Here is a 15,525-nt window from a genome sequence, read left to right as displayed (position 1 = left end):
TTTACTGTTTATTTTTAGGTCTATTAGGTCTTATGTTTCCATATTTTATTTGTTTTATGTATCTCTGATATACAGCACTTTGTTTCAGCTGTTGTTTTATAAATAAAGTTGGATTTGATTTACTGCTTTATCCACTATTTTATCCAGCTCCAGATGGACTTACACATTTCTGAGACTTTTTGCATGACACTATCTTATCACTTACTACTACCAAAACTCTAAGGGAGTCTCCAAAATCAATAATATGTATTAAATTAGTTATTGTTATGCACAAACAATACAATCAAATGAAATTAATAAGATAATGAAATGCTCCAGGCATGTCTGTTCGTCTCTACCCCAACTTTTGCCCTAAATCAGCTGGGATTGGCACCAGCAGCCCTGCGACTCTCATGAGGAGGATAAAGTGGTAGACAATGATAATAATTGCTGTTGTTTATTGTTGATGTGACAATAGCACATTTTGAAGACTGTCCTTTCATGAAAGAACCCACTATACCATGACATACAACATATATTATCTAATGATCTGATGATTTACTGCCACAAACTGATGTTTGGCGTACATTGAACCGTTTTTCAATTTGGTCAGTGTAGCATTCTCAGCTAATCTTAGAGATTTGCTTTAGGGTAATTAGTATGGAATACAGATATGGTGCGGAGCTACTGCAGCCAGGTGCTTTCTATATGGAAAGCACGTGTGCCGCGCTTGGATTCACAAAGACAGATCTTGTGGAGGTTATGTGCTTGGTCAGGGATGAAATAGGGGGAAATGATGCCACGCAGATTTTGCACACAAAGTATTTCTGTCTTTGCTTGTGATAAATCCCCCATAAAACGGCGACTGAACAAGCCTATAAATACGAAACGTCACCCCACGTAGACCGCTCCGTCTTCAATAAACACTGCAATAGGGTAAAAACCTCATACAATATCTAACTCAAGTGTCAGACCACCCAGTGATTAGACCGTATGTCAATATATCCCCAAACCTCTCAGACAGTAATCATTCTGAAATGTTGTCTGCTGTAGAGATGAGGTTTTCTGTCTGTGTGGATTGTTGGATCAGTGTGTTTTGACTCTCTGGTTACTTTAATGAACACAGCTGATTCAGGGTCATGCTGACCAGTCTCGAAAGAGCTCACGACGCATATAGATCTGTTTAGAGGCGACTTGACTAAAAGGTCTAATACATATCCCAATGTAGTGACGGATCATAGACAATTGGGTTTCTAATGACGTTTAGATTAATGCACAGTGTTTCTACACCTGCTAAAGAAAAATAGTGTTTTTATTTATTTCTATTTCACTGTTTAGAGTGACCCAGCAAATATAAAAAGGGCATTAATAAAAGAGGGACATTTGAGTGGCCTAATTAAATGAATTATACTTTATTTGACAGTACAAAACAAAGTCATACAGTCAGAACCACATCAAGGCACGGTACAGCAGCACAGGCATACACAGTTTTGGACAAAATGAACCCTTTAAAGTGTCACATGTACCACAAGATGAGAACAAGTCACTTGTTTGAAAGGGGTTCGACAGGAATGACGATCTAGTTCTCATTGAGGTCCTTAAGGTTAATATCAACTCCACAGTAACGATGCAATAATATCATAGATCATTTACAAAAGTCGGAGAAAACGTCCCCAACCAGGTGTATGGAAGAGTTGTCTCAGTTACGTATAATCTTAGATTATATACTATATATGTAGGATTATAATTTATATAGTTTTCTTATTTGATATCGTACAATACAATAGGATACAGGCCCCTTTACATCACATTTACGTACATAGATATACTGTCAAACTTAAATGACTTGATATTTTACATTACACAATATTTATTTGCAGCTCAGTAAGAAGCAGCATTTTTAAACAGTCTTGAAAGAGTGAATACGATTCTGTAAACAGTTAAATTAAAGCTTTATGCTTAGTGGAGGAAAAGAGACAGTCTTAGCTTCTTATTCACCACCTGAGACTGAGGGAACGTGGCAACGAATAACAATGTTTTGTTTTGTGTCTGTGGAAACTATTAGACGTGGAATTTTTGACTTGACCTATTTGCGTTGTTACTCTGGGGCAGCATTTATAACCTATTTAAGGCTTGTTATATATATACTCTGCCTACATTTGATGTGGAACTGCCATTGTTGTTCTCGTGTTCCATCTGACATAGTCATATTTAGTTGGTTTGTGTGTCGGTGTTTATGAAAACCACCCGATAAAGCTCACGTTATCAGTTCAGGTTATTCAAATGCTGTTGTTTTGGTCGTTGTTGATGGAATGAATCTGTTACGTAATGTAATAACAGTCTCTTTAAAAGCGCTAGTCAGTAAATAATAACATATCGAGGACTAGAATGAGATTCAGTGAAACCTGTGGCTTTTATCACACACGTGCCTCACTGTATCCTAAGAAAAGCTGTGTAATGATGAAAATATGCTTAAAAATATCTTATTTCCAGTCATTTATATGAATTAAGAAAAAAAAATCATTATGTATATGGCATATCAAACTCCACATATGTTATACTACATTTTACCTCAAAGAAATGAGAGAGGAAGTGTCAGTTTTATTCTGTGTCACTTAGCACCTCACACAATGCAAAGTAAACCTGTGTGGCCTTCACTGATGTTCATGAATTCTGCACTGCAACAAAGACTAAGAATGTTTCTCGCTCTTTTGTAGGCGCATAGTGAAGATGACCGCCGGGCTATGTGTTTTGTCTTTGTGGAAAGAGCAGGCTGAAATACTGCATTCACCCGTTTGACTGAATCAACACAACAGTGGTCAATGCACAGCTTCACACAACCACTGTTGAAATCAAAGAACAGTAAACTTTGAGACGGCGTCACCACGGCAGTCATCACGGAGTTACATGGCTATTTCTCTTGTTCCTTTCAGCTCCTTAGGTCTTTGCTGTGCATTCATCTATCCATCCATCCAACATCAATTTTCTCTCTCACTCTCTATCCCCCCCCCCTCCCAACCCATGTTCCTGTCTCAAGCACTCAGACCACCAACCAGTGCTTCAGCTGTGGGAAGAATTGAAATAAACGTGTGAAATAACATCACTCAATTCATTTAAATGGCATTGGATAAAAAAAATATGACATTTCGGTCAAGTCAACACTTACAGTGAACTGCCGAACCTCCCCGTTGTCTACCAAATGGTGCTCTGTCTCTGGGGTGATGGCATAAGCCAGTCTCTGTTCCATCAGAAAGGGAGAAGGACAATGAGATAGAGCCTCTGCTCTCGGAGAACACTCCACTCGGTCTTTGCCGAGTGGGATTCATCGCGACAAAGGCGAGTGATCATGAAGCATTTGCATTTACGGACTTACGTTGCAAAACTTTCCAGGCAGCCTGCAGAGTTTGTAGATGGCATACAGAGGCACCATGGCCATCGAGGACATGGCCAGACACCAGCCCAGTGTGTTAGCCCACGGAGGAAACGTGTAGGTGCCGTACTTTGGGGGGTTGAACCTGACAAAGCTCACCACCACCATATACTATTGAAGAAGATGTTGTCAAGGCATTAAAATGATCTGCTTATAGCAAGGGGTGAGTGTCCTGGATGACAAGCTCTCATGATGAATGAATAAATAATATTTTAGCTCAAAAAGACATTTTCTCTCTCCTACTCAAATGTCCTTCGTTCTTATAAGAATTTTAAGTAAAAGACAGTTTTCTTAGGGTATTGCAGGGCATGAGTTCAAGATGAGAGAACAACTCACCAGGAGGAAGCAGGGGCTGACAAACTTCCAGCAGAGCCTCCAGTACCTGCCTGGGCGGTGGCCAATCATCTCCTCGATGTCATCACTGAAACGATCCACTCCTGAAACACAGAGAGAGAGAGTGAGAGTATATAGTTTGCATCAGCAGAGCATATTATTCAAATAGTAAGTCGTAATTCAACATTTGCATACAGTGCGGTGCACATTTTTAACCATATCTTAATTGTTCCATCTCTCATTAAACTGGCTCTACAGTTTTCTTGTACCCTTTCTGCCTATAAGGCATGGATCACTGCAGAGAAATATATCCAGACTGACAAAGAGGTATTCAGCGAGCACAGCTGAGTGTACTTATTTAGTGGACCAGGAAATGGAAAGACCACCGTGGGCCAGGGGTTAAGCATCCCTGTCAGCAGGGAAAGGGAAGAGAAAAGGGCCTGGTTAAGCTTTGGGCTTGATTTATCTGGCTTGCCAAGGTCATGACCCACCACAGTGGTCCAATGTGCTGACCCATACTGCCCTGGGGCTTGGTTAGTATGTAGCCCTTTATGGATCTCTCCACAGTCATGTGACAACAGACTCAATACAGAAGTTCAGGTGAACTGTTTTGACCTTTTTTTTTTTTTGCTCCTGTTAATGTCTCAAGATTGGCTAAGGTTTTCACACATCTTTTTTTTTTTTTCTGCTGGTAGTGCAAAATGAGAAAATAGATAAATAAATAAAGGAAAAAAAATCCTGAATTAGTGAACACCACTGTATCCATCAATCCATCCTGACTCTGGTTTCTCTTCATAACATACAAGGCTATCTTCCAAACGGATGTAAGACATCTGGAGAGACACTGATTTCGAGATCACCCGTCCATTTTCCACCCACATCATTCTGCAATCTAGCTATTAGACAGCTGACTGGGAAGCGCCTGATCCTCAGCTGCAATTTCTTTATTTGGTACCTCATCACTGCTGAATTAATGCATGTGTAGTACTGGCAGGGGTCAGTTAACTTCACAGAGCTTTTTACCATGACTTCTGTGTACCCTTGTAACAAAGCAAGCATAGAAATCTGACCAGTGACTGAAGAGGCCAAAACCATTAGTGGAAATGGACGTTCTCACAGAGGAATCCTGATGTCTAATAGAAATATGTTGTACGCAGGCACAGAAAACCTATACCAGTAGATTTCTCATCACACCCCTAATTTAGCATTAGCGCCACTGGCCATGAAAACATGAGGGGTTTGTTTTTTTTCCCCTTCTTTTCACTTGTCTGTCTTCCTCACCATAGAACCATGCGATGCCGATGGCTTCAATAAGCACTCCAAAGAGAATTGATGTCCCTGCTGCAAAGTGGTCAAGCAGAGTAAACACATACATCCCTCCCTGTAAAAAGAGAGAGAGACTTTATTATGCAGTGCAAAGTGAACTAAATTGCTGATTCAAAATTTTCTGAGTCATCATCAGATGTGATGAGGCATTTCATATTTAATTGGTTTCCTTTGCAGGGTAGGAAATATAACTCAAAAGCACCCCCTATTGAAAGTAGTCATTCTTCAAAGTTGCATAAATTTTGATGTTCCTGAGAATTTCTGACCAAACAGGAAGTTTGCCCATGTTGGATTTCCTGCTGCATTTTCTTTTTCTATTTATGGCCTTTAGGAAAGTCAAATTCTCTGTACTAATTTGAAATAACAAGTTCTTTAAATTTGACATCCCACTTTGATGATGGGCTCAATAGTGCCCGTCGTCCATATTAATGGTATTTGGCACAAATGTTCCTGAATAAGTGAGCGGACTGTTGAGTGAGGTAAACAGTGAGGTCAGAGAATAGCTGTACTCCCCAAGTCACATCAGGGACTGTCGCACCGAGGTCTCCTTTCATGACCGCAAGCAGTCCTAGATCCATTTGGTGAAGTGGAAAGTGGTTTGAACCAGGTTTTGTGGAAATGTATGCACTAATAATGCACTAGTATGATACTTGCATTTGTGACACAGAAGAGGGACATGAGAAAGGTGAAGACCACAGTAAAAAAGGTGAACAGCTCTCTGTGCTTGTGGAGGCACTTGAATTCATCAATCAGCCCCGTAATAACCGACTCCATTCCGCCCATCTATAAGCAAAAGACACAGAAGACAGTGAGAAATGAGCGAAGTCACTGTAAACATGTCCACGTGTGGGATGTGGGCACATACTCACAGCACTGTCAATGCCCAGCGTCAACAGCATAATGAAGAAGATAACTGCCCATACTGAGGACCCAGGTAATGTTGCTATGGCTTCTGGGTAAATGACAAAGACTAACCCAGCACCTTAAAAACAAGAAATATATCTAGTTGTGTCGCCGTTATCATCTACATACACGAATGACATGTATTCATGAATGTGAGTATTAATACTATAAAACAAAGAAGAATAAAGACAAAATACAATACCATCTCTGGCAACTTTGTCCAAGGGCACGTTGTGTTTTTGGGACATGTAACCGAGGAAAGAGAACACCACAAAGCCGGAGAAGAAACTGGTTAGGGAGTTGATGGAGGTGGTGATGATGGCGTCTCTGGATCGATACAAAAGAAAAAAAAATATGGGGGGAAAGAAAGTTGATCAGAATAAGAATAGAAAAAGTTGTTTAGTCATCTGCTAACAATCGTGAAAGCCAATCCTTGTTGGCTTCTACATGAAGGCTTGCTGCAAATAGTGGCCGAAAAGTTCACAGAACCAAAATAGGTGTGTTGGTCAGTGTCCGTTTTGGACAACCTTTTCTTGAGACAGAGACAAAACTCCAGCTACTGTAAAACCGAATAATACAAACCTCAACACAGACAAGAAACAAAGAAATGAGGTGACTGTAGGTGCCCTATATATAATGGGTTTGAGGAATCCTCAAGGTAGTTGGTGTCATGTGTCAGTTATCAGAAATATATATATTTTTTTTAAAAAAGGCAAAAGAGGAGACAGAAGCCTCCTGTGGGATGCGGATGATTTTCAAAGAGTGCGACAGTTTTGATAGGTGTTACAGCCATTTATTGCACAGCATGATGTCAAAGACATAGCGGGTTTCATGGAGCTTCAAAGGTTATTGTAATTCACCTGCTTATGCTGCGCCTGTGTGTGTGTGTGTGTTGAAGCCACTCCCCGCCCTCGGTCCAGCCTCTATCTGTGTGTCTTTACCTGTAACAGTTGTTGCTGAATTTGTTGTAGCTGGAAAAGGCAATTAGCACACCAAACCCCACTCCCAGAGAGAAACAGATCTGTGTCGCTGCCTCAATCCAGACCTGGGGAGCGACAGAACAAGCACACTTGTGTGAAGCGGCAAACAAAAGGCACAGAGAGGAAAAAGCCATTATTAGGGATAATTGCAGGAAACTCATTCAACGGTAGTAGATGAAAGACGCTTGTGAATACGGGGGGTAATTTTGCAAATTACTGCTCCATGCATCCATCTAATCTAATTCTTCAATTGTTGCCATGTATCTCTCTATATCTCTCCTTGCTTTGTCTCTTTTTTCCCCATAACGGCATCCTTTAGTCTTGCATGATTTCCTATTAAGCTCCTTAGTGCGCGCTCTTAATGGAACGTAAGATATTGTTGTGGTTAAGTGGGTGTCACAGATGAGAAAAATCACCTCATTTGTCACTAACATTTTTTCTTTTTGTTGTTTGTTTTTTCCTTCAGGGAATCCCTCTTTATTTGTGTTTAGGTTAATAAAATGAAATGGGGGGGCAATAAAAGGAAGATATGATGGCTATACCTTCACATGTATTTTAGCCACTGCCACACCCCGAATAGAATATCTTCTTCTTTTTGAACCACCGCTCTCACCTTACACATGGCAACCCACACTCCCCACTCACCTGGGCTTCGCACAGTCTCAGGAAATCCACAGAGAGGTAAGCCTTAATGCCATCAATGGCTCCAGGCAGTGTGACTCCTCGGATCAACAGCACAGTCAAGACCACATAGGGCATGGTGGCTGTGATCCACACAACCTGAAAGGGTTACACATGTTTTACACAAACACACAAATGAGAAAAATCCATTGCAAGATATTGTGTTAAACGTTACAGTAGATTAACACTAGACTTGAAGACGTAAAATCGGATTGACTGAAGATGTCTTCTTTCTCTGGGTTTCACATTAGGAGAGCATGCCTACCTTGCCAGAGGTCTTAACTCCCTTCCAGAGACTGAAGTAGAGTAGAACAATCACCACACCCAGACAGGAAGTCAACTGCCACCGTGGGCGACCCAGGTCATCAATACCATTACTGTCCTGGATGTGGAGAACTGCTCGTCTATTGAAAAGGTAATATTCAACAATATTCAGACAGCAACAACAACAACAACATTCAAACAAGAGTAAAAGTCAAAAGACATGATGAACATTGTAACCCAATACCAAACCCTAGCTAATAACTTGTTAGTATGATATAACATTGCCTCTTGTTTCATGTTTTATGGTGGCTATTAGACTCAAATGAGCATGAGAATAAAGGTAATAAATGTTAGGACGAGGTAGAAAACCTTGAAGTGACTTAAGATATTCTGAGATGCATTTTGAGTCCTCACCAAGATATATTTATTGGTAATACTCAACAAACTGATTTTAAATTCATGAAAAATTGATTTATCTTCAAATAATAATGGCTTATGCAGCCAACCTAAAATTGTTTTTTTATTATTATTGTGGCAACAGTACGGTTATACACCTAGATTCGGATCTCATCATCGATTCACAATCAATATCTAGGTCTTGGTGGAAGCATGTAGAGTATCTTGTGTTTGAGTGACAAGCAATAATATTTGAAAGTGCGCCTCTATATTGGATGCCACCTGAAAGATGAGGAACTCACTGAACATTGTTGATGCCTGAATTCACATCATTTCTGAGACCTGTATGAGATCAGCTAATGTTCATCTGTTGAGGTTGAATCGTTTGCAGGTGGTTCGGCGCAAATAGCACACTGCCATTGCCGTTTCAACGAAATGCCTCGAATGTCACAACAGAAAATAACTCCTCACTTGTTGGAAATGGAGACACCTGTTCACAGGGAGGCTGATATTTACAGCTAAATTCAGCCAAAAACCTGCATTCACTCAGGAGGTTATTGATATTCATTTCTGAATATTTTATTATTTCTTTAATAACTAAAGATAATGACAAAGTGTAACCAACGTTAGTTTATACCGAAAAGTAACACACTTACAGCTTTAAGTTGAAATGGCAGGTGATATACAGCAAAACACAGACTTAGACTTAACGGTTTCCATAATTGCAAGCAAATTCAAAGAACTTAACAAATGTAGAAAAATCACAGTATTATTGTTGTGAAGTGCAGACAGACTCACTCAAAGAACTCCTGTGCAGGTGTGGCCTTGTAGATGTCACTGACTGAGGTGTTGTCAGCCCAGTCGGAGCAGTTAGGACTGTTCCACGTGTTGTTGCAGTGGACCCATGGCAGCTCGTTGGTGAAGGAGGAGAAAAGGTAAAACAGTGCCCAGGAGATAATGACGTTGTAGAAGAAACCGACGTAGAGGGAAATGAGGATCACCGTAAAGCCGACACCTGTACGGAAATCGCAAATGATCAAAAGTGACACTGAAGACAAGGAAACAGAGGAGAGGCAATTATCCTACACTTATCCTACATTATGTATACAGTGTTGGCAAAACAGATAATTGTCTGAGGTCCCAAATGTTAGTCCACAGCAATGATTTTAATAACGCCTTTTAATTCTATGATTTGTACAGGAGACTGTCATGGTCAAATCTCTCTAATGAGTCCTCATGACACTAATTTCTTTTGGTTTGATTACAGCTATCTTTCCAGAGACCCTCACAGTCCATTGAAACACCCCTGGCCGCAAGATCAACCTCCATGCAAAGATGTTGCACAGTATATTGTCTCAGGTGTTGAACTTCTGTGTGGATTATTCACATTATTTGGTGTCGTGTACGTCTGTATCACAAGACTTCATTATACTGTAAAGTAGTTTTTGCTGCACTGCATTTTAAGAGACTAACATTTGCTAAGAAATGAACGGCTTCACCACTGCATAAAAGATATTTGAATAGCATTAGTCTCAAAAACAGACATAAGCATGTCTCTGCTGGACACTGATTACATCATGCACCTGAAAACACAGCGGAGAGCACTTCTCGAGTTTGCCTTTTCATGCTTTAATTATCAGCACATTTACCCTAACTGTTAATCTGAAACAGTGGCCAATCTTCTAAGGCTGAATTTAATTGTTAACCTTTGCTAACAAGCCTGACCACGACTGTGGCATATTGATTCCTTTGTAATGTGGATGTGATATTTGTCCAGGGAAAGATGCCTCTTATTAGCACCACATGCGGCCATGCCATCTCTCCATCTATCTCCGTCTCTCCCTCTCAGTCCTCCCCCCCCACACGCATTGATCCTGAGAGGAAACCAGCCTGTTGATCAGAATAATTACTGTCAATATGGGCATGTGTATGTGTGTGTTTGAATAATTACTGTTATTCCTCCTGCTGAGAGGCAGAGAAAGTGTGAAGTGTGTGATTAGAACGCCAACCTACTCAGTGTGGTCCCTGACAGACAACACATGTTCACACGCAGGAGGCTGAGACACTGAGCCACCTTCGGACCAGCAAGGACATAATCAATCAATGGGAGTGGTATGGCTCCATGCTGAGAAGCAACAGATGGTCTGCTGGTGACACCAGTATATGATTCAGCAGTTCAACTGATTCTTAAGTGAAATGATATATTCATATACAGTAAAACAAAACAGATGGCACAAGTTTTCCCTCATATTCTCACTCGACTTTGCTCAAAAAATGCGGGTCGGTCCTTTCGATGCATTTCACCGGTGTATGCGTGGATGGCGTTCTCCTAAACGGTGTGTAGTGATGTGATGATGAAGAGCACCCAGGGAGAGTGTCAGCCGCTGCTCCCTGCCACTGCTTGACAGATACATTTGGACAATCTGGACAAGAGTCTAAAAGCCCAATTTTAATTTGCTTTCCGACTGAGTGCCAACAGGACCTGTTGTTCTGGCGAAGATAAACAATGCTTGTCACCGCTCAACATACGAGACAAGCAGACAAAAGACACTGGCATGTGGATGGGTAGGCATGTGGGCAGACAAGCAGACTGAAAGACAAGGAGGATTAAAGGAAGTACATTATCAGACAGATGGGCTTACAGAGAGACGGCAATGTACGCCACAAAAGGACAGATTTAATACACATGAGCATTCCGGTAAGAACATGCAGGTGTGGAGAGACGGCATTCGGATGTGCATATCCTCCACTGGTCATGAGTGTGTGGGCATGTCTCAGTCTGATTATATGATTAGGTCCTACTGTGATGAAGGTTCCTTTCCTACCTTTAAATATAGGGCAGATCTTCCACACCCCTGCTGCGCCCTCTCTATTATACTGTCCCAGAGCCAGCTCCATGTAGAAGAGAGGCATCCCTGCTATCACCATGAAGAACATGTATGGCACCAGAAAAGCACCTGCAAACACACACACACACAAGCAGACACACTACTTAAACATGTTATTTCAAATGACTCCAGGCTCTTATAACTAAATAAAAGAAAAGTGAACGTTTCCATGAAAAGCTTAATTACATATGACATGGAATACTTGATCAATCATTTATAATACATTAAATCTACTTTTTGGACATGCCTGCACAAAACTGTACAAAAACGATCTTGTGCTTGTGAAATTTGATTATTTCTATGAAGGTTACAGTATCAGGAATATTGTACTTCTTATCACACGTTGGATCTGGGAACATACAGTTTCCCCAGATCAGGATGTCAGCGTCGACTACAGCTCCTGTATCATTTAGAGCTCTTAAACCTAATGAGAGTTTTATGTTAAACAGCTATAATTAGTGGCAGTGACTGTTGGGGCTAATCTATTCAGAGCAGCTGTGGTGGTTTTCCCCCCATTTTGATCTCTGCAGAGGGTTGGGGAGAAAAAAAAATATATCACACATGGCGACGAGGGAAGACAAGGAGTGGACACACGTGCAAACATTCACACCTGTGCGTATGTGCATATGTTTCACTTCAATATTCCCCCCTCTTCTCTACTTTTACATTGCTCTTTTTGTAACAAGAGGTTTTTTTTCCCCAGTAAAAACCCATACAGGACAGACAACTTCTTCCCCTCAACTCATCCATCTCACCTCCTCCATTCTTGTAGCAGAGGTAAGGGAATCTCCAGACATTAGCGAGGTCCACAGCAAATCCGATGACTGACAGGAGGAAGTCGATTTTCTTTCCCCAGGTCTCCCTCTCCTCCTCACTGGGATTGATTTGAGTCGGAGTCGGAGCCACTAAAGTGGTTGAGGTGAACTGGACCCCGTTCTGTTCCTTTACAAGGATCAGCTCCAACTGAGGGGGTTATAAAACCAGTGATTATTGGATGCAGTGTAAAATAATCAGACATTTTCATTTTGCTGATATTGCAACAACGTCTCAGAACAACAGCTAACATACAACATTTGTGTTGGAATGAATTGGCCTCTTTTATCTAAGTAATTTCATTATTCTATCACCTCCCAAATCGGGCAGACAGTGACTACAACCTGCTTTTCTTTCATACACCACTCAAGGTCTTAGGTAATTATATCATCAGCCCAATACAGTACATTGTGATTTCAGCCATCTTACCACAAAATAAATTTAGATTTAGAATGATGAACTTTCTAACCCAACACTTTGGTAAGTAAATCGAACGTTAAATAAATGAAGAAGAAATGAATCCACGACCAAATGTCAGATCTGCACTGACCTCCTTGGGACCCATGGAGGGTTTTTCTGGGGCAACAACTGAGGACATGAGGCCGACAGCGACTCTCTCTGTCAGAATGAAGAGAAGCACGGTCTTCAGGAGTGAAAATGCCGCTAAAGTGGAGGGAAGGAAGCCGAGTGCAGTGAGGCAAAGGGGATTATTATATTTAACTTCAGGGGAAATCATCCATTTAGCACAGGAGAAATTCTACATATTCACCCCACCATATTACCTTTTTTTTTTTTTTTTTCAAAAGTTCCAATGCATTTTTCAACATTTTTCAAACACCTTAACAATGTGGGATACTTCATTGTGAACATTCCTTCGCAGCTTTATCAATTTAAAAGAAGGCGGCAGTATATAAAGAGAGTAACAGGATCAGGGTTAAAAAGATAAGGTGGGGAGCTTCTCCACAAGGCCACCATTGCGCTCCTTTCATTTTACACTTGTTGATCGCCATTTTGCTCACAGGTTTGCCCCGGTGTCTTCAAACTGTGTCTAATCACAACATGCTGTGCGTGTCACAGAATTAGACTCCTATAAGACATTTGTATGAAAACATTGTCTGTGACAGAGTTCATATATATTCAATACATATGTGATTAGTATGAAGATATTTCAATTTTTGCTGCAATGTGTGATATAATAGATTGTGTGCATTATTTGATTTTGCTTATTTTGTTTTTCTATTCGATTTAATGTTTCTATTCTGACATTGAAACATGAATCTCTGGTATCAGATGATCATTAGAACATTTTCAGCATTCAACAATGGGGGAAAATAAAGCCAATTTCTCAAGCGCACACGTCATAATTTAAATCATCTTTTTACTCCACTCAATCATTTCAAGCGTTGTTATCCTTGTCAATTATTCATGCAGCAAATATACTGTTACCACAAGACAATAAATAAACACTATGCCGCAGCCACATTCTGTGTTTTTCCACAAATAAAATTGCTAAAAGAACAGAAAGTAAACACTCACCTTTTGGACTGACAGGTGAAAGCTCCTCAAGCTGGCACACTGAGTGATTTAATTCTAGCTGTGCTGATGTTCGTCCGTGTGCTGCAAACTGAAGCTGACCATTTTTACACAGACAGCCCTTGAGAAGTTCCTCTTTTACCCAGATTAGTAAATAAGCAAAATAAATCAAATGAGAGATAGGTTAGAAAAAGAGGTTTAAAAAAAAAAAATCAGTATGAGATTGACTGATGGTAAAAAAAAAGGAGAGGAAGATGGAGATCCTACAAAATGAGAGGAACAGGTATATCTATGAGTTGTCGAAATCTCTCCCACTCTTTTTGGCTCCAGTGACAGACACACGGAGACCAGAGTACTCTGTGGACTGGTATGGAGATCTGTCTGTGGGACCACTCTTCAAATATGAGAAACAATCAACTACACCCCCACCCCCTCTCTCCACATCACCGTCACTCTCCTCCCTCCCTCCTTCCTTCCTCACCCAGGCTTCATGTGCTCCTGCTTCTGTCTCCTATAATTTTCTTGATTTAAGCATTTCTTTCTAGGTAATAACAAAACATCAAACAAACACCCCCCCCAAAAAAACTAAAAAAAACAAAACTAATTCTGTATTATGAAATCAAATATCACACTGCTAATTCTATGCAATTATGTAAACTTCCCTTCAGGTTAACTTCCAGCTTCACCATGATGCACATGATTCAGATTGGATATAATAGGAAAATATAGCACATAATTCAGATTGGATATAATAGGAAAATATAACATAAGCTATAAATAAGAAAAAACATGATACTTGGTACAAACAGTGGCTTCATGTGGCAGACAGACAGTCTGACATTAACTCCAGTATAGAATTAGACTTAGTGCAAGCTTCAGTTAATTTGAAAGTGCTGCGTTTCTATACATGCCTTTAGTCTCTTGGAAGTTTAAAAAATGTTTTACAGAAGAATACAAGTCAGGTTTTTTTCTGTCATTTTATATTGCTGTGCAAAAAAGTCTTTGGCCACCATTAGATCTGTTGTTTAAGTAACGCTACAATGACCATACAGTGTCATAAGTTCTCATATCGGAACATCATGAACAATAGCATGGCCCTGGCTCTCTTAAATCTGGAGTGGAACCCTAACTAATGCTTGAGCATCACATACACATGCTGTAGGAGTTAAACTCACTGACAATAAGACCAACTTTCAGTCACATCATTCCAATCTTAATGACGATGGTCACAGAACTTTACACAGTGCACAGTACTGTACGTCCACTTTGATATCATCGCATTGATTTCATAATAACACAATTGCAACAGTAAAGTATTATTGCATATAGGGAAAAAATCAATATCAGGACCGTGTAGGTGGGTGTGTTGGTGTGAAAAAAAATAATGAAATCACTAATTCAAATATTGCCAATTCGGGATTGGTTCGTTGTAAGGTAAAGCAAGTTATTTTAACAAATTGTCAACCAACACAAATCACTTTAGATACCGGAATATTGCAACAAAAATACAAATTCTGTTACAAATCATATTATTCTTGAAATTTCTTTTTGCCCCTTTTCTGTCTCTTCTCGATCCTGCTCAATAGAACCCATGACGCACCGACCCACTCCATCAATTGGCAGAAATGTCATTTACTGTAATTGTCCAACAGGTCTAAACACAATCAAATCCGACACCTAAACTCAACCAAAACAGCACCATGGCATCAAATAACACAATCAGCCCGCTCCCCACGGACAAATTTATGACCCTCATGCTCCAGAATGACAACTTATTGTTTGCAAGCCAATCATTGTGATCAATTGGCCACTCCTGCCCACCACCACCGTCACCTCCACCACAGCAGCACACACACACTTATAAAGTGCAATCATCCATCAAGCCTCAGGTTTCATAACAGAAATCGTTGGGTCAGAGTAAGCCGTGCTGGATGTATGAGGTTCCCATAATCGAGTGCCTTGTTTCCATAAATGCAACAGCTGAGACCCAGAGAAAAGA

The 15,525-nt window shown here is 40.4% G+C and overlaps 1 protein-coding gene across 2 annotated transcripts; it reads right to left on the bottom strand.

Annotated features, from left to right (window-relative positions):
* Positions 1–2,189: 2,189 nt before the first annotated feature.
* slc6a3 (solute carrier family 6 member 3) lies at positions 2,190–13,934 on the bottom strand. Of its 2 annotated transcripts, none has more exons than XM_058646745.1 (16): positions 13,530–13,934; positions 12,544–12,656; positions 11,936–12,143; positions 11,118–11,249; positions 9,091–9,307; positions 7,898–8,036; positions 7,597–7,731; positions 6,913–7,016; positions 6,174–6,298; positions 5,938–6,050; positions 5,719–5,851; positions 5,024–5,119; positions 3,746–3,846; positions 3,353–3,520; positions 3,146–3,217; positions 2,190–3,043 (listed from the first exon to the last, which is right to left on the bottom strand). In XM_058646745.1, the coding sequence occupies exons 2-16, from the start codon at positions 12,589–12,591 to the stop codon at positions 3,020–3,022; spliced, it is 1,815 nt and encodes a 604-aa protein (XP_058502728.1). In that variant the 5' UTR covers positions 12,592–12,656; positions 13,530–13,934; the 3' UTR covers positions 2,190–3,019. The 2 variants fall into 2 exon arrangements, with proteins under 2 accessions (XP_058502728.1, XP_058502729.1); XM_058646746.1 differs by having other exon boundaries at positions 12,544–12,611.
* Positions 13,935–15,525: the final 1,591 nt, after the last annotated feature.

The sequence above is a fragment of the Solea solea genome, chromosome 13 (genome assembly GCF_958295425.1).
Source record: "Solea solea chromosome 13, fSolSol10.1, whole genome shotgun sequence".
Classification (NCBI taxonomy): domain Eukaryota; kingdom Metazoa; phylum Chordata; class Actinopteri; order Pleuronectiformes; family Soleidae; genus Solea; species Solea solea.
The sequence above is the reverse complement of the archived record's forward strand: the minus strand, read 5'-3'. Positions and strand labels throughout refer to the sequence as shown.